Source organism: Staurois parvus, unplaced genomic scaffold (genome assembly GCF_062004578.1).
Source record: "Staurois parvus isolate SC_StPar_1 unplaced genomic scaffold, SC_StPar_1.0 ptg000019l, whole genome shotgun sequence".
Lineage (NCBI taxonomy): Eukaryota > Metazoa > Chordata > Amphibia > Anura > Ranidae > Staurois > Staurois parvus.
In genome coordinates, this window is record NW_028317815.1 from 17,005,571 (window position 1) to 17,027,571 (window position 22,001).

General features: G+C 39.4%; 1 protein-coding gene across 1 annotated transcript in view; it reads left to right on the forward strand.

The window, feature by feature from the left end:
* Positions 1 to 22,001, forward strand: part of COG5 (component of oligomeric golgi complex 5) — a 430,205-nt gene that overhangs the window by 307,150 nt on the left and 101,054 nt on the right. Inside the window, exons 11-13 of the mRNA XM_089685182.1 lie at positions 4,324 to 4,405; positions 14,618 to 14,822; positions 15,709 to 15,870. Coding sequence (XP_089541308.1) covers positions 4,324 to 4,405; positions 14,618 to 14,822; positions 15,709 to 15,870 — 449 coding nt within the window. The remainder of the gene's footprint in view (positions 1 to 4,323; positions 4,406 to 14,617; positions 14,823 to 15,708; positions 15,871 to 22,001) is intronic.

A 22,001-nucleotide genomic window follows, 5' to 3' on the forward strand; every position in this document is an offset into this window, starting at 1 on the left:
TATTTAGTTTGTTTTGCTTTCAGTGCACTTTTGTTAAATTGTTATTCATTAGACACTAGTGCGGAGATGGTGATATTCTCTGAGACTCTTCAATCTAATTTGGACATGCTATTCATGTGAACTGCACTGGTTTAATTTTAGAACTATATACTGTATATATACAGTAACTATGAACCTGCTATGACATTAGCACCTTGTGTGCAAAGTATTTTACCAACAGATTAGTTAGCTTATTATTTTTAATTCATCTTCTCCATTTGTTATAAGATTTTCTCATTCTTGTATATTATTAAAAAGTTTTTTTTGCTTTTGTTGGTGCCCTCATGGGAAGTTGAATTTCTGTTTTGCATTAGCATATGAAGATATGTTTGGGGAAAGTATTTGTCATTTTTGGGGTCCAGAAGCACTCCTTTTCTTATTAGTTTTTGAAAGCTTGAAACTCATTGTGGAGTACTTTCGAAGCTGCCACTAAGTGTAAGTGCCGATTGTCACAATCATGCCCACAGGGAGAGGTGCGGTTCTCCATTTTACCCCAAACTTCTACATTTTGGTATTTCTCTTAAACTCCTATGCAAACACCTGAGAGGGGGAAGTGTGCACAGAAGAGCAGATGTTATCTCCTCATTCCCGTCCCTCAGGAATGCAAGCAGCGTACGATGTTGAGCCTGCCTAACAATTCTTTTGCCAAATAAGGTATTGGATTGGCCGTGTTAGGAAGATTCCAGTTGAGTTTGTCTTAGAAAAGAAGAGGTTTTTTTTTGTGTTGAGTCAGACAAGTGAGCAGTCAGAGAAGTGAGGGCGGTCCTTGATATAACATCTATCGGACAGAAAGCAAAGGAGAATCTCACGGCAACAACGAAGCCGAGTGCGAGACCAGAAATCCCTTCTTAGCTCATCCGACTTGAAACTGCTTAACCCCAGGCATTTATTGGGCAAGTACTTATTTACCTAAACGTCTTTCTGTTATCTGTTTGCTGTGCTCTGTATATTTATATATATATATTGGTTACATCTTCTTTCTGTAAATATTCGTACTGCACCCTTTTAACCTTTTGGTAATAAATCTTACTTTCTAAAAGTGTTGAACTGTTTCTATAGCTCTGTATTGCAATTTACAAATCCCTGCCTCTAAAGAGAACGCTACTATGAGTATTTAACCCTCTGTATAACCGGTCTGTAGAGATAGCGGAATACTGACGGTTAACCAATTATCCTAATGTATTGCTGAGTTTCCTCTTTCTCTATACAAAAAGGAGGTGGTGGCAGTGCGAAGGGTTAATTGCATAATTAACCCGACCCAGTAACAATCGCGTCCAGGCTGCAGGTACATAGATTGTAGTCCATTAGCTGGAAAATCTTTGTGCAGGGTGCAGCTGGGCTTGGTATTGTTACGCACGTGACAGCGCAGTTTTAGATTGGCTAGTCCTTCGGTCACGAGTTTCGTGAGAAGGGCTGGGATCTGACGCCGTGCCCGTGACACGGATATCCACCTTTTATCTATAAATTGGTAAACCAGGTAGGTGCCTAGGTCAGGTGCTAGAATTGATAATAAAATGATAGTTTTTCATAACAGTTGCATAGGGGTTTATTTACTAAAGCTGGAGAGTCCAAAATCAGACTCCCTTCTGCATAGAAACCAATCAGCTTCTAACCTCAGCTTGTTCAATGAAGCTTTGGCAATGAAACCTGGAAGCTGATTGGTTTCTATGCAGAAGGGAGTCTGATTTTGGACTCTCCAGCTTTAGTAAATAAACCCCATAGTGTCTTTGGAGGACTGCAATATATTTACAGTGTACATAGGATTTTATTGTCTGTGTTTTTTATAGAAATTTTCCTCTTTTCTGTCCTGCAGTTATTGGTGCTAGAAAAACTCAACAATGGAGGAAAAAAAATAGCAAACAAATTACTTCTCCTTTTTTTTTTTTTTTGTGCAGATAAAGATTTAGGTCTCAAGCTGTCAAACGCTCATTTTACAGGTGTTTGAATTTTTTTTTCCTGCCCATAATAGCCCTCATTGTTAGCCTATATGTCCATGCACACATAGGCATTTGGAGGCAATAGCATTTAAGGGCAGAAATCTGACAACACCACAATCACATTCAGAAAAGATGTATGGGCAGAAAAACCATCTGAAGCACACTAGGCGCGTATAGTGCTTGAGCATTTATTAATTTCAATGGCAAGAATAAATTTATATTGACCAGTGAAATGAATAAACGTCCAAATGCGCCTAAGCATGTTTGAAAAACGCAGCATCAGGCGTGTTTTACCCTTGCTTTTCTCCTGTAATGAAAAAAGTGTTCAGAAGAGCCTAGTGTGCATGATGCCTTAGAACTTGACAACTTCAACAATACATGCAATATATTTGAGCTTTTGATTACGTATCATGATATAAGCAATGCTGTCTAAATTTTATTTTTGTTTTGTAATGCAAGAATACAGCTACTAAATAATTCTAAGAGATTCACTGTTTCATCAGAAACTATACAGCATATGTATTTCATATTTATGTGATTTCTTCAGTAAGAAGTAGAGCAGGTTTATACAGGCTGTGGAACCACTTCTGCCTAGGCAAGCTGCAACGTTTTTTCAATTTAATTATAAAGAATTGAGTTTGAAGAAAACGGAGCTTCATCAAACATAAAAATTGAGAGGTATACAGCTAACGTATTGGGATATTTTGGTGATTAAGGCGCATTATGTATTTTTCTGTCCTAGCACAGAGCTGTGTGCCAGGAGTCCATATCAGTGAATGAACACACATCAGCTGTATGGCCCCACATGCCCAGCCATGTTTGACAGGTACACATGGACAGGTGCACAGCTCTAGATTCACAGGCTCTGCATCAAGATCTATGCACCCATTCCTGCGTACATGACAAACTCGGCTGTGCAGATGAGTCTGTACAGCCAATTCATACCCATTCATTAATGTGGACATAGCATATAAGACGCCAGAAAATTGAATAAACAGGATAAATAAATAAGTACAGTCAATAAAATTGTAGTGCGAAATAATTGTGACTGCTGTGAAAAAGTCAATAAGCTTAATAGGCAGGAAATCCGTGACTCCTGTGATGGTGGAAATAGGTGTAGATTGCACTAACCAGATAATGAGATAGCGTGCGCACTGAGTACTTAAGACCTACTCCTGGTTCTCTGGATCTGGAGCACTTCAAAAGGCAGTAGTAATCTGTGCAGCAGCCACCAGGTGTCATGTAGCAGGATTCAGAAGCCAGCCTCCAGAGATGCCGATGACAGCCACCAGGGGATCACATATAGTACCATACGTCAGATGGACAGGAGTCAGGAAACACCTTCAAAACAGGGAGGGGGGGCTCCCTTATAAAAGAAGAGCCCCAAACAAGGCCTCCAATAGTGTAGTAGGCTTTATTATCAAGATAAACGTGTATGAGATGAATCACACTTACATTAAAAAAATCAAGATGGCCACCGGCCATCCATAAAAGCCATGCGGAGTCTTAAACACAGATAAGGGGCCCCTCTGACGCGTTTCGTGTACGGATACTTTATCAAAACGCGGCAGAGGGGTGCCCCTTATCTGCGTTTAAGACGCCGCATGGCTTTTATAGACGGCTGGCGGCCATCTTGATTTTTTTATGTAAGTGTGATTTATGTCATACACATTTATCTTGATAATAAAGACTACTACACTATTGGAGGCTTTTTTGGGGCTCTTCTTTTTTGTGGGAGCCCACCCCTGTTTTGAAGGTGTTTCCTGACTCCTGTCCATCTGACTGTGGGTATAGGATTATAACTTGTGGTTTTTTGTTTTTTGTATGGTTAAACCTGATGGATTTTTGTCTTTTTTCAACCAGACTAACTATGTAACACATAGATAACGGTTAAATTAAATAATGAGTGTTACTTCTGACCTGGGTACAATTGCTGGGACACTAGTCAAGGACACCCATCTCAAAACAGGACTGTCTCTGGCAAACAAGGATGAATGGCAACCATAAGTTATATGGTAGCAGGTTTTCAATGGCAGTTTTCTGTTTGCAGTTTTCAAACCCCCTTTACACAACAGTAACAGGTGACTGTTTCATAATTCCTTTATTCCTCAACTAGCTTTATAAAAAAAAGTTAAGATAGTAAGTGTGTATACAGTTATCTTCATTTGAAAAAGTATCTGTCTGTGGTCATATGTTTTCTACAGAATTTTCTTAGTGGGTAACAGAAGAGGGTGTACAAAAAAAAGAAACACGATGGTTCATAAATATTATTTACAAACTAGATTCCTTGAACCTGAAGGTAACTTGAGAAGCAAATATATAGTTTCATTGTGTTTTGTTTTTTTAGGATGGACAATCTGATATTCTGTACTCATTTTGGAATTCAGTTACTCGAACACTTTCCTCACAGTTTGAAAAGGCTACAAATTGTAAGTGTCCAGAAATAATTATGACTTGTAAGTAAGAGTGAGCTAATGTTTTTGGTGAAGAGTGCAAGGGATATGCATGTTGTGTGCAAAGTACATTCACTGAGTTTTTAAAATGCTTTTGTACCACAGGCAAAGTGTTGGACCCTTATTTTCCTCGTGTAGTTTATAATTTACATAGGAGAAAACACACATGCTTGTTAGTGGCTGTGAAACGAGCTGTCCTTAGGCAGCTCTGGTCAGACACTGGTTGATATACTTTTTTTTTTTTAATTTAAATATTTATTGATTTTCAAAACATTAGGAAAAATAAAATCAACCATACAAATTCTTTACATTCTCATAAAAAACAATAATTCACCATATTTTCCTAATTTCTCCCATCAACCCCTCTTGCAAAATCTCCCTCCCCCCCTCCCACCCTCTATCCATCCTGCGCTTCTCTTCGCCTTCTGCACTTAGACAAGAGAAAAAGAGACTAGAAAAGTGTTCTTATTTCTAAAAAAAAAAAAAAAAAAAAAAAAAACATTCTTCATCGTTTCACCTTCGATCTAAACTCTTCCCATTTTATCCATTTCACGTAATATGTCCCCAACCTATCTTCCTGCATATAAAATAATTTCTCCAATCTACCAATCTGGTCCACTCTATCCAATCTTCCTCTTTTGGAGCCTCTACTTTACGCCAAAACTTGGGAATCAAACTTTTGGCTGCATTTAAAAAGTACCATATATCTGTTTCTTTATATTTATTTACTGATAATTCTGTATTATGTAAAACGCAGATTCCAGGGTCCAGACTAACATCTATTTCCGTAATCATCCTGATTTGGTGTACTCTGTTCCTCCAGAATACGTGTATTTTTGAACATTTCCACCATATGTGATACATCGTGCCTGTCTCTCCACACCCCGCCAACACAAAGGTGATTTCTCCCCACTCATCTTGTGCTCTATACTCGGTGTAATATACCCTCTTATCAAACATTTATAGTTCATTTCCACCTCACGCATACTTACATTCTCGTAAATTAATCTAAATATTTTTTTCTGTTTAACCTCCTCTATCACCACCCCCAAATCTCTTTCCCATTTTTCTATATTTTAATTGATTATACCTCCACATATCTATCTTAGTGAAAATCTTTCCCTCTTTCTTTTCCAAATCCTTAAGTGATCTCAACTCTACTCCCTTCATTATATCTCTCAACTGGGCATCCTCCTTCTGGTCCATTTTACTGAGATTTCCTCTTTACCTGGCGGGAAAAGTCCTGAGTTCCTCAATGGCATCAAAAATGAGATAAAATCCCACTTCATCTGCTTGTGCATTTTATCCCACACTCTTAAAACATTTAAAGTATACACACTCGTGCTCTCTTTTAAACCTCTATACTGTGTTGGCACCCATATACTCTTAAATTATTACCACTAAGTGAATTTTCAATTGTGACCCAACTTTTCCCTTTTAAATTATGTGTCCAATCAAATATTCTAGCCAAAATTACTGCTTTATAATATCTTTTGAAAGCTGGCACTCCCAATCCCCCTTTTTCTTTATTTCTACTTATCATTTCATAGGATACTCTAGGTTTTTTATTTCTCCAAATATATCTTATCAGCTTTTTAATCTTAAAATATACCTCTGGAAGCTTAATAGCGACCATTTGGAATTTATATAGGATTTTGGGGACAATTACCATTTTTATAGGATACTCTAGGTTTTTTATTTCTCCAAATATATCTTATCAGCTTTTTAATCTTAAAATATACCTCTGGAAGCTTAATAGCGACCATTTGGAATTTATATAGGATTTTGGGGACAATTACCATTTTTATCACATTTATGCGTCCTATCCAGGACCGATTTCCTCCTCCTAATCTCTTTAATTCCTCTCTGATTTCATTTAACATTACTATATAATTGGATTTTTACAGGTTTTTATATGCCGAAGTGAGTTTTACCCCTAAATATTTTAATTCTCTCTCTTTCCAGACAAAGGGAAATTCCTTTTGTATCCTCCTTTTTTCATTATTTGGAAAATGTATGTTTAATATCGCTGTTTTAGCCGGGTTGATTTTTAAATTTGACATCTCTCCATATTCCTCATTAAATTAGGGAGCGTTATCCTAGGATTTGCAACATAAAACAATAAATCATCCGCAAAGGCGGCCACATTATGTTCTATATTTCCTATACATATTCCCTTTATGTCTGAATTTTTCCTTATTGTTGACAACAGTGATTCCAAACGTACAACAATGGGGACAGCGCGCAGCCCTGTCTTGTTCCATTTGTCATCCCAAATTACTCCGACATCTCCCCATTTACCATAACCACTGCGGAGGGCCCTCTATACAACTTGCCTATCCATGCTCTCATTCTAACTCCCACTCCCAAGACTTCCAATATATCCATCATGAATCCCCAGTTAACTCTATCAAATGCCTTCTCTGCATCCACTGAAAGCACCACCACTGGAGTCCTTCCCTTTCTACTTTTCCGAATAAGCAGCAAGGATCTCAACCCATTATCTCTGCCCTCTCTCCCTTGAACAAAACCCACATGATCTTCATGTATCCATTCGGGCATTAAATCTTTCAGCCTATTTGCTAAGATCTTTGCATATATCTTCGTATCTGTATTCAATAACGATATTGGTCTATAGCTTGAGCACTGGGAGGGATCTTTTCCTTCCTTGTGAATAAGGACCACCTGAGCCTGCAGGGATTCCCGTCTCGTATCCATCTCTCCCCCCAAGGCTTTAAAATAGGACTTCAATTTAGGTATTAGCAATTCACTGTATTTTTTATAATATCTAACCGTGTATCCATGTGGCCCTGGGCTTTTACCCGTCATGGAGCTCTTTAATGCTATCTTTATTTCTTCATATGTATTTTCAGAATCTAGGGAATTCAGAAGTTCTTCATTTAATTTCGGTAGACCTGCATTTTTTAAGTATAACCTTCTTTTTTCAATAGTTGCTGTTGCATCCTTATTTATAAAGTCTTGGGAGGCAAAATTATAAAGTTTACTATAATAATCCTTAAACACCTTCGCAATATCTCTAGTTGAGTGAACCAGTTCTCCCTTGGGGTTTTTTATTTTATCTATATAATTCCTATTCTTCTTTTTCCTTAAAGCTCTAATTAAAAACTTTCCTGGTCTATCCCCCCATCTATACCTTTCACATAACACTTTATTAAAGACTCTCCTCTTCTCCTCTTACATCATATTCTCTAATTCTTCTTTATTTTTTTTTACTTTCTGCATTATCTCTTTTGTTATATTCTTTTTATGCAACTGTTCAAACTCAGCTAATTCCTTCAGGAACATAAAAATAGTGCAGCGCTGAAAATAATGACAAAATGACAAAAAAAGTAGTCCACTAAAAGTCTATGTCATATAAACGTATCCAGTGTCAGATGTGGATTCAGAATAGGTGATCCGTGTGGAAATGGCTGGAAAACGCACTCACCAGAAGTAAGACACATAAACGCAGTGTGTATATAAAGCTCATGGATCTTCAATCCAGAGGGAAGTAAAGCTGATCCGGTTACAGGAATGGTGGATCCCTCCTCCGCAGATGCAGTAACAGATCTTCCTTAACACGATTAGATGTAGAATTCCAAGACCAGCTTGCTGAGGGCAAAGTTTCAAAGATCAGTTGGCTCAACTGATCTTTGAAACTTTGCCCTCAGCAAGCTTTTGCTTGCAGAACCCTGGTCTTGGAATTCTACATCTAATCGTGTTAAGGAAGATCTGTTACTGCATCTGCGGAGGAGGGATCCACCATTCCTGTAACCGGATCAGCTTTACTTCCCTCTGGATTGAAGATCCATGAGCTTTATATACACACTGCGTTTATGTGTCTTACTTCTGGTGAGTGCGTTTTCCAGCCATTTCCACACGGATCACCTATTCTGAATCCACATCTGACACTGGATACGTTTATATGACATAGACTTTTAGTGGACTACTTTTTTTGTCATTTTGTCATTATTTTCAGCGCTGCACTATTTTTATGTTATTGCTTTTAAGTGTTATTGGTTGCTTAGAGTGCTTAGCCGCTTTCAGGATTAGCGCTCACTGCTGTTTCTTCTTATTTAATTCCTTCAGGAGCCCACTGATTTTCTCTCTCCTTTCTCTTTTCTTTCTTGCCCCAATTGCGATAAGGATTCCTCTTTATATATACCTTATGGGCCTCCCACACTGTAACCACCGACACATCTCCTGTTTCATTTTCCTCAAAATATCTCCTAATCTCCTCTCCAATCTTCCACTCAGTTTCTTGATCCATTAGAAGTGCCTCATTCAACCTCCATACAACCCTCCTAGAGGCCTCTTTCCCCATCCTACTTTTATTATAACAGGGGCGTGATCTGAGAAGGACATTACCTCTATTGTTACTTTAACCCAGTGTTTCTCAACTCCAGTCCTCATGGACCCCCAACAGGTCATGTTTTCAGGATTTCCCTCAGATGAAACAGCTGTGGTAATTACTAAGGCAGTGAAACTGATCAAATCACCTGTGCAAAATAATGGAAATCCTGAAAACATGACCTGTTGGGGGTCCATGAGGACTGGAGTTGAGAAACACTGTTTTAACTAAAGACTCAATTAATCAGTGATCTATCGGTACGTAGTCCAACCTAGAATACATCTCATGAACCTTTGAGAAGGAATACTCTCTATCTTTCATGTGCATGATTCTCCAACTATCCACCAATTGATACTCCCTTATCACTTTCCTCAATGATCTTAGGGACTTACTCCCCTCCCTTTGTGCAGAAGAAGATGTATCCATTTGTGGGTCCATACATAAATTAAAATCCCCGGCTACTATCAAATATCCCTTACTGAAATCCATCAATCTTTTTAAAACTCCTTTCAAGAATATCTCCGGCTACTTATTTGGGCAATAGATGTTAGCAACTGTACATTCAATATCTTGTAGTTTACCTTTCAGGAATAAAAACCTCCCATCTGGATCAGTCTTTCTATCCTCCAACTCAAACCTTATATTCTTTGCAAATCCTATAGCTACCCCCTTTGCTCTCTTAATTGGGGAATCTGCATAATACCATGATGGAGAGTATCTGGAGTTCAACTTAACGTTTGATTCCACTTCAAAATGCATTTCCTGCAAAAAAAACACTGAGGCTGTTCTATGTTGTAATTCGTTAAATAATTTAAACCTTTTCCCTGGACAATTCAACCCGTTTACATTAAAAGTTATAAATCTTCCATTTTCTTTATATATTTTCCTTTCTCTCTACCTTCTCCTCTCCTCTTCTTTCTCTGCCCTTATTACTCCTTTTTTCACGCAGGGTGTTGACCTTAATATCCTCCCCCCTCCCCTCCTCCACCCCTCCCTTTTTTTAGGCATGTATTCTGCCTATACATCTTTTGAGGGTCCAAACCCACCATAGATTTACCACCTTGGGGATGAACTCCACCCATGGACAGCACCCCCTACTTCCCACCACCTCAGATACCCCTGGTCTATCTAGTCAATTCAGTATGGTCCCAGCAAATCTTAAGACCTGAAAAAAGAGCTACCTCATAATAAAAAAAACAGTAGGAGAGGAAAAAAAAAAAACATCCCCCCCTCCCTCTATTCCCTATCTCCTCCTTCTAGCCAACTGCCAATCTTCCCAAATCTCCTTCTTCAACCTCCCAACCAGGAACCTCTATCATTTGTAAATCAAGTCTGTCACAGAAGTCTCTTAAGTCCTCAGGGAATCTCAAATAAGCTGTAACTCTATTCTTCCATCCAATTAAACACTCCAGAGTACCCCATCTATAGTGCACGTTCTGTTTTTTCATCTACTCTAACAGGGGTTTTAAAGATCTTCTCCTCCCTAATGTCTCCGATGTTAAGTCCGCAAAAATCTGTATATCCATTTCTCCGTATTTAATAATTGATCTTCCCTTAATCTTTCTCCATATCTCTTCTTTATTTCCCAGCTTCTGGAATTGGACAATTTTATCTCTCGGTTTCTCTTTTCCACTTCCTTGTTGAATACTTTCTATCCTAAAAACACCTTCCAGGTTAACCAATTCTGTTTCTGGTCTGTCCATTATGGAGTTTAAAATTTTACAGACAAGGCCTCATGTTTCTTCTCCCTTTTACAGGCTCTGGAACTCCTCTTACCCTAAGATTGTTTCTCCTATCCCTATTTTCTTGTACTTCCATTTTGTAAAGCAATTTTTTTTGGTCTTTCCTGATATCTATTGTCCTTTTTTCTAGGTCAGAGATATATTAGGCATGGTTTTTAACTCTTTCCTTCATCTCCTCCACCCTCAATAACATCTGCCCCAAATCACTCCGTATATTTGCCATTTCTTGCTTTATTGTTTTTTCTAGATTCTTAAGCATATCTGCCATCTCTTTCTTATTTGGTACTTGTAGTTCACTTTCAAGATCTCTCATCTCCAAATTTTCTGTAACTTGCTGACTACTACATTTCTTTCCCAGGGAGAGTCTAGGGCTACCTTCCATACTCGTTTCCAGTTCACTTTTTTCACCAACACCTTGAGACCTTTCTGGAGTCATATTTCCTTGAGACGTATATTTTTTTATCGCACCAGTTTGAGACCCCTTTAGCCCACTACTTTTAACATTTTTATTCTTCATCTCTTCTTTGCGTCTTATTCTCTTCAATAAAGGCACCACAGGAATAATAGAAAAAAGCAACAGGGACCCAAATTTTATCCAAACTTATTATTGTCCACTTTTTCACTTAGTTCTTCTTCTAAGCTGCTTTAATTCCTCCTTATCTCGTTCAGTCCCCCTAGGGAATGCCCCTTTCACATATCCTCTTTTTCCCTTTAAGCAACAAACAGTCACTATTGTACAATATAGGCCAGCCCAAACTGCTCACACTCACCATCTACTTGCTTTTCTTCTGATGAGACAGCTACAGGCTACCCGCAGATTCTTCAGATGTCCACTTCTGTTGCTTTCTTCAGGGGGGGATTCCTCTGGGTCTCTTCTACCTTCATAGTTCACTCCCCTGTGGGTAGATCACTTCCAAACAGGGGGGGCAGGCTGCCCATGAGAGACTTTGCCCAGCTTTGAACCGTGCACTGGGGGGGACGCGAACCGGCGTCTTCCCTCTCACCTCGGAACGCCATCCGGCTTTTCCCCTACCCAGTGCTTCTCTGCGGCTGACCACGTGGTCACGCCACACCTCCTCGTCTCCCCGGCAACCCTGCATGTCAGCCCGAACTTCCTCCAGCGGGTCTCCAGCAAGCCTCCAGCCAGTCCCAATGCCGCGGTCCACCTACTCCTCACCGCTCCCGGGACCACCGTCTCCACTCCGGGACCCACCGTGCTCAGGTCGGTCCCCTAGCTCCTGCACGACCAGTTCTATGGGTATCTGAGGCGGTGGAGAAGCCATGGAGAGCACCCATACCGTGCTCTCCTACACCGCCATAGTTAGGCTCCGCCCCATCCACCACTGGTTAATTTACTAAAGACAAATAGACTGTGCACTTTGAAAGTGCAGTTGCACTAATTTTACTTAGTAAATGTCAATGTGGTAAAGCTTCACTTTGTAAAGAATACCCAATCAGGTGCAAGAGAAATGAAAAAAAGCATTTTGTTAGCGTATGATTGGATGATGGAAATCAGATGAACTTGCATATTGCAGTTTATTTGCCCTTAGTAAAACAACCCCACAGTGTGCCAAGCCTATCCAAGTGGCTCTGTACCATTGCTGTGATGACCAATCACTGCCATCACAATCGTAAACATACTGATGTTTATAATGGAGATCCCTCCCCTTCCTCTTACTACAGAGGAAGGAGAGCAAATAGTAACTATTAATGAAGTTTTTTGAATGAAGTCAGCAGCGGATTGATGTTGAAGGATTTTCATTAATTTGGGATTGTTTTTTCTTTTTTTAATCGTTTTACCCCCTTCTGTCCTGCACATCTGCTCTCCAGGCTCTCTTTGTGACTTGTGCAGGTTAAGGGAGGTTAATATACATTTGCATGTTACCTCTTTATCTCATCCTCTTACTGTATGTGACCTGTACAGCAATCTCTTCACCTCCTTATCCCTCTGTTTATAACTTAATATACAGTATGTATCTAGTGCCCCATTGCCAAGCTCCATGTTATAACCACCTCAATACCAGCATGTTTCTTCATCTGGAAAACAATTTAGTAAAATTGTGCCTACTTTCCAAAAACGGGGCATTTTATGTGATTTCATACTGCCCTGGCATTTTATTCACAAATATTTTTTTTTTACTTTATATGAAACAATTAAAAAACTGGTTCTCAAATGCTACAATAAGACAGCTTTGAGTAAAAAAAAAAAGAAAGATATACATTTTTTTTGGGTACAGTGAGGGTTGTCAATAACGGTTATAGCACAGAAAGCTGAAAAATAGCCTGGTATTACAGGCTTGTACTGAAGTGGTTAAGAAGTGACTCTCAAAATAAAAAGCTGCGTTTCTATTTAATGTATTAATTATGCCTTAATTGAGTATACAGTGCCTTGTGGTCAGCTGTAACAATTATTCAGGGTGATTTTGTTTATGCTATACTTTCAGCATATTTTCTCAAAAAAGAATTTCAGATATGGCCCAATTGTCCAGCTTGTAACTATGCATATACTATACCTGTGGGATCCCTATAAATGCTGAAAATCACTGTATTAGACACCACTGCCATAGTGATCTGCACAAGTGGCTGCCTTGACATAAGAGGTCGGCCACGGACATGGGCATTATTCAGGAATTGCTTTGCATTTTCTTTTTTGCATTTTGCATGTCATGCTCTCCACCTATTCCATCAGAGAATGCTTTGCATTAATGGAGAGAATGCAAAACATGCTCTGAATGGCACCTGTGTGCAATGTCTAATTTCCTGTGTTCACAATCCAGCAGGGCAGCCACATGGCACAGGACCTAGAAACTAGTGTAAATCACAGTAGTAGGGATGCCTACTATAGTGATTTCCATCTTCTAGAGCAGTAGTCTGCAAACTGGTGCCTCGGGGGTCAGATGCAGCACTTTGCTTGCTTTTATCTGGCCCTAGGGGCTCTATTTCATCCACTGATGCCAACAATGGGGCATAATTCCTTCCACTGACATCAGTAATGGGGCACAATTCCTCCCAATGACACCAATGATGGGGCCCAATGACACCAATGAGGGGTTGCAATTCATCCCAATGACACCAACAATAGGACACAATTCCTCCCACTGAGGAGCATTTTTTTTTCCCACTGAATGGGCCTTTTCTGCTCCCAGTGGCCGCATTCTGCCCCCCCCCCCAAAGTCTGAAGGACATCTGTTCTAGAGGGATCCCACAGGTAAGATGTATGTATACTGTGGCCAAAGGATGCTTAATACAGTCCACACATGTAATGATACAATTGTTTGATACAGGTTTGTTTTACTGAAAGCTTCTTATCCTCCAGAAAATTGATTGAAATAATGATCGTTTGTTTTTACTGAAAAGGAAACCAATCATTGGATGTTTTACTTGTTTTGAATGTTTGTTTTCAAGCAACTACATTGCATCTTGAGGATTACTAAAGACAACTGTCTACATCAAGTAGACCGTATAGGGTTGATTTACTAAAACTGGAGCGTGCAAAACCTGGTGCAGCTGTGCATGGTAGCCAATCAGCTTCTAACTTCAGGTTGTTCAATTAAACTTTGATAAGAAAAAAAAACAAAATTACCTGGAAGCTGATTGGTTTCTATGTAGAGCTGCAGCAGATTTTGCACTCTGCAGTTTTATTAAATCAACCATAATAAATCTATTATTGTCTCTGTGGTTCTAGTTTATGAAGATGTGTTAAAGGCATTTCTGTCTGGACATATAGCTAAACTCCTCTGGGCCTCCATTCTTTTCCATTCTACCTTGTGCATCATTACTAATGCCGCTTATATATGCAGGTACCCCATGAAGTTTAAGAAAAATTAAGACTATTAGATGCTAGTTTTTTTTTAGCAGATACTACCTATGTTACCTGTGTTTCTGTGCCATTGAAAACAATGGTGTGGCCCAGAAACAACAATGACATTCAAACATTTATATTCTGGCCATCAGCTAGAGATAGTGTTGTTTGTAGCCACAGACAATACAGACAATTCTAGTTGAAATCAATTTTATAAACAAAGCCTAATAGTGTTTATGCATGATTTCCCTTGTCCTATAATTTCCACTTATGTTATCTTATTTGTTTTCAAGCTTCCACATTCCTGAAACAAGCATTTGAAGGGGAGTACCCTAAACTGCTCAGGCTATACAATGATCTATGGAAACGTCTTCAGCAGTACAGCCAAAATCTACAGGGCTCATTTACGAGTAGTGGAAATTCTGAGCTTGTGCCCGAGTTGCAGCAAATTGAAGATGACACACAAGACGGTTTCATGATGAAAAAACAAGATCATGAGTGAGTGTGAATACATTTGAAATGTGTTTAAGTCAATTTTAATTTTTTCAGACCATTCACATAAATTTCTTTGCTAGTCAGAATAGTTTATTTAAATGACCAAGCTAATTATATCAATTGGATTTTGTAGATGGTTCCTAATTAGTAGATATGTTTTAATTGCCAATAATGAACACCAACTGCTAAACTGTGAATTCAAGTTTAGGAAGGGTTTTATTTTTCGGCTTTGTTCATATCTTTGAAAAGGAGTTGTGCAACTTATTGGCATTAATATTTGTACCCAGGAACCTTTTGATATTTACTGCAGACTTCTGTTTCTCCTGCTTTCTAACTATAGGCATTGTTATTTCTGCAAATTAAAAAATTTAAAGAGGATCTTTTTAAGTGAGATTTGCATTGTTTGCTTTGAAACAAAAGATAAAAAGCAGGAAAGCAGGTTTTTTGCCCCCAAATATGTGCATGTTTTTTGTGGTTACTTGGGGTGGCTTTCCTTATGCTGAATTGACTCAAGCCAACAATATTTTTAATTAATAATTATTTAATTTAAACTCAGTCCAGTATTTAGCTCTAGTTCCCCCATTGCAACAATGAAAAGTTGAACATTTTATATTGTATATTGTAGTGGGTAGTTTAGGAGCCAGTACTAGCAAAAGGGCAGGGGATAGGTAATAGGTATATTTATTTATAACCTTAATCAACTACTTTGTCTTATAGTGTGGAATTAGTTGTGGTGAGAATTAACCTTAAAATAGCTGGAGGTTTATGGCTCTGAATGCAGTTATATTAGCAAATGCATTTACAGAATGAATTATGGTAGACATACTTCACTAATTAAGTAAATGACTTCATAATTTGACCATTAATACAAATCTTTCTTCCCATTCAGCCCAGAGAAAACACTGAAAGATTCCCTGCAGCCTTATGAAGCAGCATACCTGTCCAAATCCTTGTCTAGACTATTTGATCCCATCAACCTTGTCTTTCCACCTGGGGGTTGCAATCCCCCTTCTACAGATGAGCTTGATAGCATCATTAAAACTATCGCAAGGTAAGAGGCTTAAACTGATGCATATAGCTGTCTGTATTAGGGCTAGACATCCTTTTACAGTGTTGTGTACTGAAAACTGGTTGTAAGAAATTGAGAGGGCCAGATATATAAACAAACTATCTAATTCAAAATTTCAACCAAGAAGAGTAAAATTTAGAAAGTAGACTGTGGTACTATGAGCTAGATTTTGCAATACTAGCCCTCAACGCTCGTGTCAGTGTCTGCAAAAATAACCACCAGCACTGATGTCAGTCACAGCAATGAAAACACATTTTTTGCATACTGATACCCAAACATCAATTTTAACAGCTCTCTGGTCTAGCAGCTTTGGAAGAGGTAACCAACCCAGGACCCAACACCACTGAGCAGGGTTCATCCAGTACAACCTCAAGCTTGCCGGCATGCTGTCATACTTTTCCAATGTTGGGAAGGTCAGGAAGGTGGGCTTAGGAAGTGTATAGTCAGGCTGCTTACTCTACCTTTAGCCTCCTGTCTACAGCCTCTGCAGAGATTCTAGGAAGAGGTATGCAACTGCATTCAGACCTGGTGAATGGAGGCTCAGGTACTTGAAGGGGAAAGAGGAACATTGCTCATTCCTATGCCAAAAATTCTGTATTTTTTTTACATGGTTGCAAATGACATTACATATTTATATAGTTGATCAGTTGAATTAGTGTTTCAAGATCTCTATATGAAATACAACTCTTATTTTAAGCTATGTATTTTTTTGTTTTACAGTAAATATAACAGTTATGTATCAAAGTATGCAGTTTCTGCAAATATGCCATTGTATCTTAATCATACATTACAGGGCACAGGTGTGGGTTATAGTCTAGTACCTTCATGTGATTGAACACTGTCAAAGCTTTGCTGGAAATGCTTTCCTGGGTATCCCCTATAACCATACTACAATCCATGAGTCTTCAGTCTTTTTGTTAGTGTCCTAAGGTGATGAGCCTAATTTTCCCTTATGGAAAAACCATTTGCTTTACTAGTTTATTATTTTACTGTGGATTCTTTAATCAACTCACCATTGTGTTCTAATTCAGCAACAGATGCAGTGCAATCAGATCAGTGCAACCTCAGTATAAGCGTGGGAGCTGTACCCAGACCCCATGTTGTGGTGATGACCTGAAATGTTGGTTTGGGCACTGCATCCTTCTTGGTCTGTCACCTCAGCACTTGCAACGCATGTTGTTACCTTGAGGGTGCTATGGAACCCAGACCCTGAAGACCCCTCTGGGGGTATGCTCACTGTGAAGGACAAAGCCTGGACGCTGTTTAAGGACTAGTGACATGGACAGGTAAGAAAGGTTGACCCTGTACTGGACCGATACTGTAGCTGCACTATTTGTAGGTTTCCAAAATACCATTTGTTCTACAAGAAAACTGCATTGAAGCCAGGAAGGAAATCACATCACGAATCACACAAAATATTTTCATTATACATGTTCCTGGAATAACCTAAAGTAAATGGGTGCTGCAGCAATTACCAGCTGGAAACTGGTATCAACATGAATCAAAACATATATTGCCAGCATACAATGGATCTTCAAAATAATGTCCAAATGTTTAGGAAGTGTTGCCGATTGGTTTTCCCCTGCGCTTTATTGCTTGGCTACAATTGCTATACAATGGGCCCTTTGTGGCGGCCTGCCTGGGGGGGACAGCTCTCATTGTTTTCCCGTTGCACAGGGGCACAGGACAGGGTTACCCCTTCTCTCAAACCTTAGTTACTCTGGCCATGGAACCAATTACAGAGGCTCTGCATGTTTTCCTGACTATTTTGCAGTCTGCAGGTGGCTGGTTGGAGGATAGGGTTGCTTCCTACACAGAAAACCTTCTGTTGTTCTTGAATGATGCTGGCCCCTCCTTACAAGGTGTTCTCCATGCCCATGCAAGAATTTTCACAGGTTTCTGGTTTGCAAATTAATTGGTTTCTCTTTCCGATTGATTCCGAGGCATCTGTCCAGATCTCGAGAGACCTGCAGTTGCAGTGGGTAACATTGTGCACTTATCTTGTGGTAGTAACCCATAATGCAAAAATTGTATGTTGATAAGATTCTGATTCCAGTGTTTGCACAGAATAAACTCAAGCTTAAGGCGTAGAGAAACGTACCCTTATCCTTACTGGGTCACATTAATTTGCTTAAAATGGAAATTCCACCCAAATTCATGTACCTTTTCAGGAATTCACTAATGTGGGTACCTACATCTTTTTTTAAGCAGCTTGACCAAATTTTACTCTCCTTTTTGTGTGGGGTCTGAGGCTCCCAGTTTCAATTTCACTACGTTTACCAGACCGACCCTTCAGGGTGGTTTAGTCTTGCCAGATTTCCACTGGTGGCTTGTGCCCAAATCGAATAGCTTCTCTACTGTGCTGGAAGTGGCTGTCCTTTGTTTCCTGGAGGCGCTCAGACATCTCTTTGTAAGAGGCCCCAGAGGCCTATACCCACTTATGCCTAATAATGAAGACTATCATCAAAGCCTGGTCAATCTGCCTTAAATGGGAAGTTTGGGTGCCCTCTATTCTCTCTCTGCTGGGCTAAATTTAAAAGTACAACTCTGGAACATATAGTGGATAATGAGGAATTGCTTTTGTTTGATTGCCTCCGCCACCAGTTTGGCATCCCTAGTTACTACCAGTTTCGGAATATGCAACTTTCTGACACCTTCCATAGCCAGTTCTCACATCAACATATATCTTCGCGTTTTTCTCCTTTAGAAACCCTAGTACGCTCAGACCAGCTGGTGAAACCGCCTTCGTCCCTCTACCAACATGCTGTTTTTGCTACCCTTTCTGATCTCTCCATTCTCTGGGAAAAATGGTGAAGGGACTTAAAAAATTAGACGGTTGGACGATAGCTATGGCTGCAGGGAAGAAAATTGCTTAAAGTGATACTAAAGGCATATTTTTTTAAAAAAAATAACAAATGTTATATTTACCTGCTCTGTACAGTGGTTTTGCACAGAGCAGCCCGGATCCTCCTCTTCTCGGGTCCCCACCAAATGTTCCTGGCCCCTCCCTCCTGTCGGGTGCCCCCCATAGCAAACAGCTTGTTATGGGGGCACCCGAGCAGGCGCACTCCCAGTCCGCCTCTCTGTGAGTCCATTCGCACATGGAACTGCGGCTCGGCCCTGCCCCTCTCTGTTCTCATTAGCTAACTGGCTGTGCTTGACAACAGCTTGTGCCAGTGATTCCCGCTGCTGTCCCAGCCAATGAGCAGAGGAAGTCCTGGGATAGTTTAGACTCCAGTGCACATCGATGGATTGAGACGGGGTTTAGGTCAGTATTAGGGAGGATGCTGCACAGAGGTTTTTTACCTTCATGCATAGAATTCATGAAGTTAAAAAACCTTCAGCCTTCACAATCACTTTAATGTATGGCCTTTATACCCAAAGTGGTTTCAAACTGTCCTCTTAATGGAGACATTGTCCCTCTTAGTACCCTGCTCCTAAGCAACTCAAAGAGATGGCTCTTCATTGTCTGAACATTGTGATTACGATCAGAGTTTGTCTAAAAGCCACAGGTTCTACAGGAAAGATTATATCTCAATGCTTTGTTGTCAGGACCTTGCAACGGACAGCCTGCCTAAAAATCTGATATTGCCAGGTGGATTGGATGACAACTGAAGTTTATGCTGTAAAAGATAAGACACCTCCAGCACTCCTAAGTGCTTACTCCACCAGATCAGTGGGTGTTTCCTGGGCATTCCAACATCTAGCTAATTCATACCATCGCCAAGATCTACTAGATGGATGTCCAGCTTCTGTGGATACATCTTTGGATCGCAAGGTTCTTGCAGCAGCACTCTGAGTTGGGTCTGTTGATCCTTGTACGTGGGCCTTTTGGCACAGGTCTGTTTACCTCGACGTTGTCTGCCCTATCTGTCTGTCTTCTTATATTTTGCTTTTAGACAGCCCGGGGTCTATGACTTTCCAGCCTGTGTCCTGTACTGTAAGATCAAGAGAAGATATTTTTGACTTACTTGTAAATTTAATATCTACAGTAGAGGACACAGTCCATCCTCCTATCTGTTCCTGTGTTGCTTTGCATTGCTTGCTGTAAGACGGAGCACTCAGTAACTGGGGAAGGGTTATAAGGGGATGCCGAGGAGCGTGTGTCCAACAAAGTTTTGCCAGTGTCCAAGCACCTGAAGGTACCTGCCCATAAACCAGGTTCTATGAATATGCAGCCTGTGTCCTGTACTGCACTCCAAGATATAGAATTTAAAGGTAAGTCCAAATACCTTGTTTCTCTTTAACCTGCTCATAGCCTTTGCTGCATGCAGCATCTTGCCAGCAGTGCCATCTACCTGTGGATTGCTTACAGTTATTTTTATAGAAACCCTTACAAATCTCTTATGTGTGACAGACACTCAGGGAGGTTGTACTGCTGACAAGATGTTACATGTGACAAAGATAAACTGTGGATAAGTCTGCTGGCTTTTGTTGCATTGTAATCAAAAGGAAAAAGGTTGAAGAGAAACCAGTTAGATAACCAATACTGCTGATGTCTTTTTTTCTTGCTTCTCCTGTTTTCTATATACTACCATTTTCAAAGGGGAAAACTCAGTCTGTATCCATATATAAACATCATCCTTCAAGCTGCACTAAAATATGCTGCTAGATATATTTAATGGAGACGGAAAATGCTAAAAAGATAATCTAACATGAGTTGTGCATTGGAGTTAGCCTTATTAACTGCAAATCCTCATATACAATCATTTAATAAGGTTTCTGTGTACTTGAAAAAAATGTTGCCATCAACACAATTGTGGGATATACCTGAAAATGTTAAAATAAAGATTGTTGCCATTTACAACTTCTAATGTCAAGTCACATTTGGGCATATGAAACGGCAGTCTCCATTTTGGTTATAAATATGAGTTGAACCTGTTTTTTGTTTTTTTTATGGACTTAAAACAGTGCAGTGCTAGTAACATTGTTTTAGGTATATACAGTACTTCACTTTAACAAACATTTTTAGTTTTCAGTTCAGTTGACTTTTACCATACCTGAAGACTAGATATATTTTTTATAAATGCCATATACTTCTAATATTCTAATAATTTAATAATTCAGGCCTAAACTGACACAAATAATAATTCTAATTCTAACCCCTCATGCACACTGGATGTTTTGATAACGCTGGTAACGTTAGTTGTGTAATGTCACGTTAAAAACTTGAGTTTTTCAGCTTTTTTGCATTAGCGTTTAGCGGCATTTAGCCAAGTTTATTGGCGTTTCCCCGCATTTGTGTTTTTAGTGTTTCTTTTTTTACTCCAAAATTTTTTTTTATGTCAAAAAAAGTCCAAAAACGCCGGTTTGCAGTGTTTTACCACGGGTTGCCGCGTTTTTCAGTGTTTTTCAGCGTTAGAGCATTTTTACAGCTAAAAAACTCTTCTAGTAACCCACTAGTCCTGGGTTTTTTTTCCAGCCAAAACATGTCCCAGCCAAAAGATGTTGATTACAGTCTATGTGTACATAGGCACATAGGATAAAATGCTGGGGGGTTTACTGGCTGTAGGAAAAAACATCAAATGCCAAAAACAGGAGCTGTAAGAAAGTCAAGTGTGTATGAGGACTAAAAGTTTAGCAAATTATATTTAAACTGATGTAGCTATTATTTTGAGATTATACTTCTCTTCTGAAAAATCAGAGAAACTGGGGTTTTAAGTTGTAGTTGCAATTTGACATTTATGATTTACAGATGGTAATGGGCATGTTAATGTGACCTTCGTATGAGGCTTGGTAAGATTTCATAAAGACTATAATTTGGCTTACATGGCAGGTATTTGAATTCACCATGTCCTGAGTGCAGTTGTAGTTTGCCTAGCCCTAGACAGTTTGGCGTGTACATAACCGAACTGTCACCTGTCATTACAGGAATGTTTTTGTAGGCTGACTCTGAATGAGGTCACAGTCAGTATTTGTAACAGCATGGAAATGTGTGCATGTATTGTAAATGTATTACAATACAGAGTCCTTGCTTACTATCACCACCTATAAATAGACTAACTATACTACAACTGTCTGAATTAGTAGTGGTAGAATTATTCATGTTTTTTCTCCTGAAACTGTATTACTAATCCAGGCTGAAAAATACTGCTTACTAAACCCAAAATAGA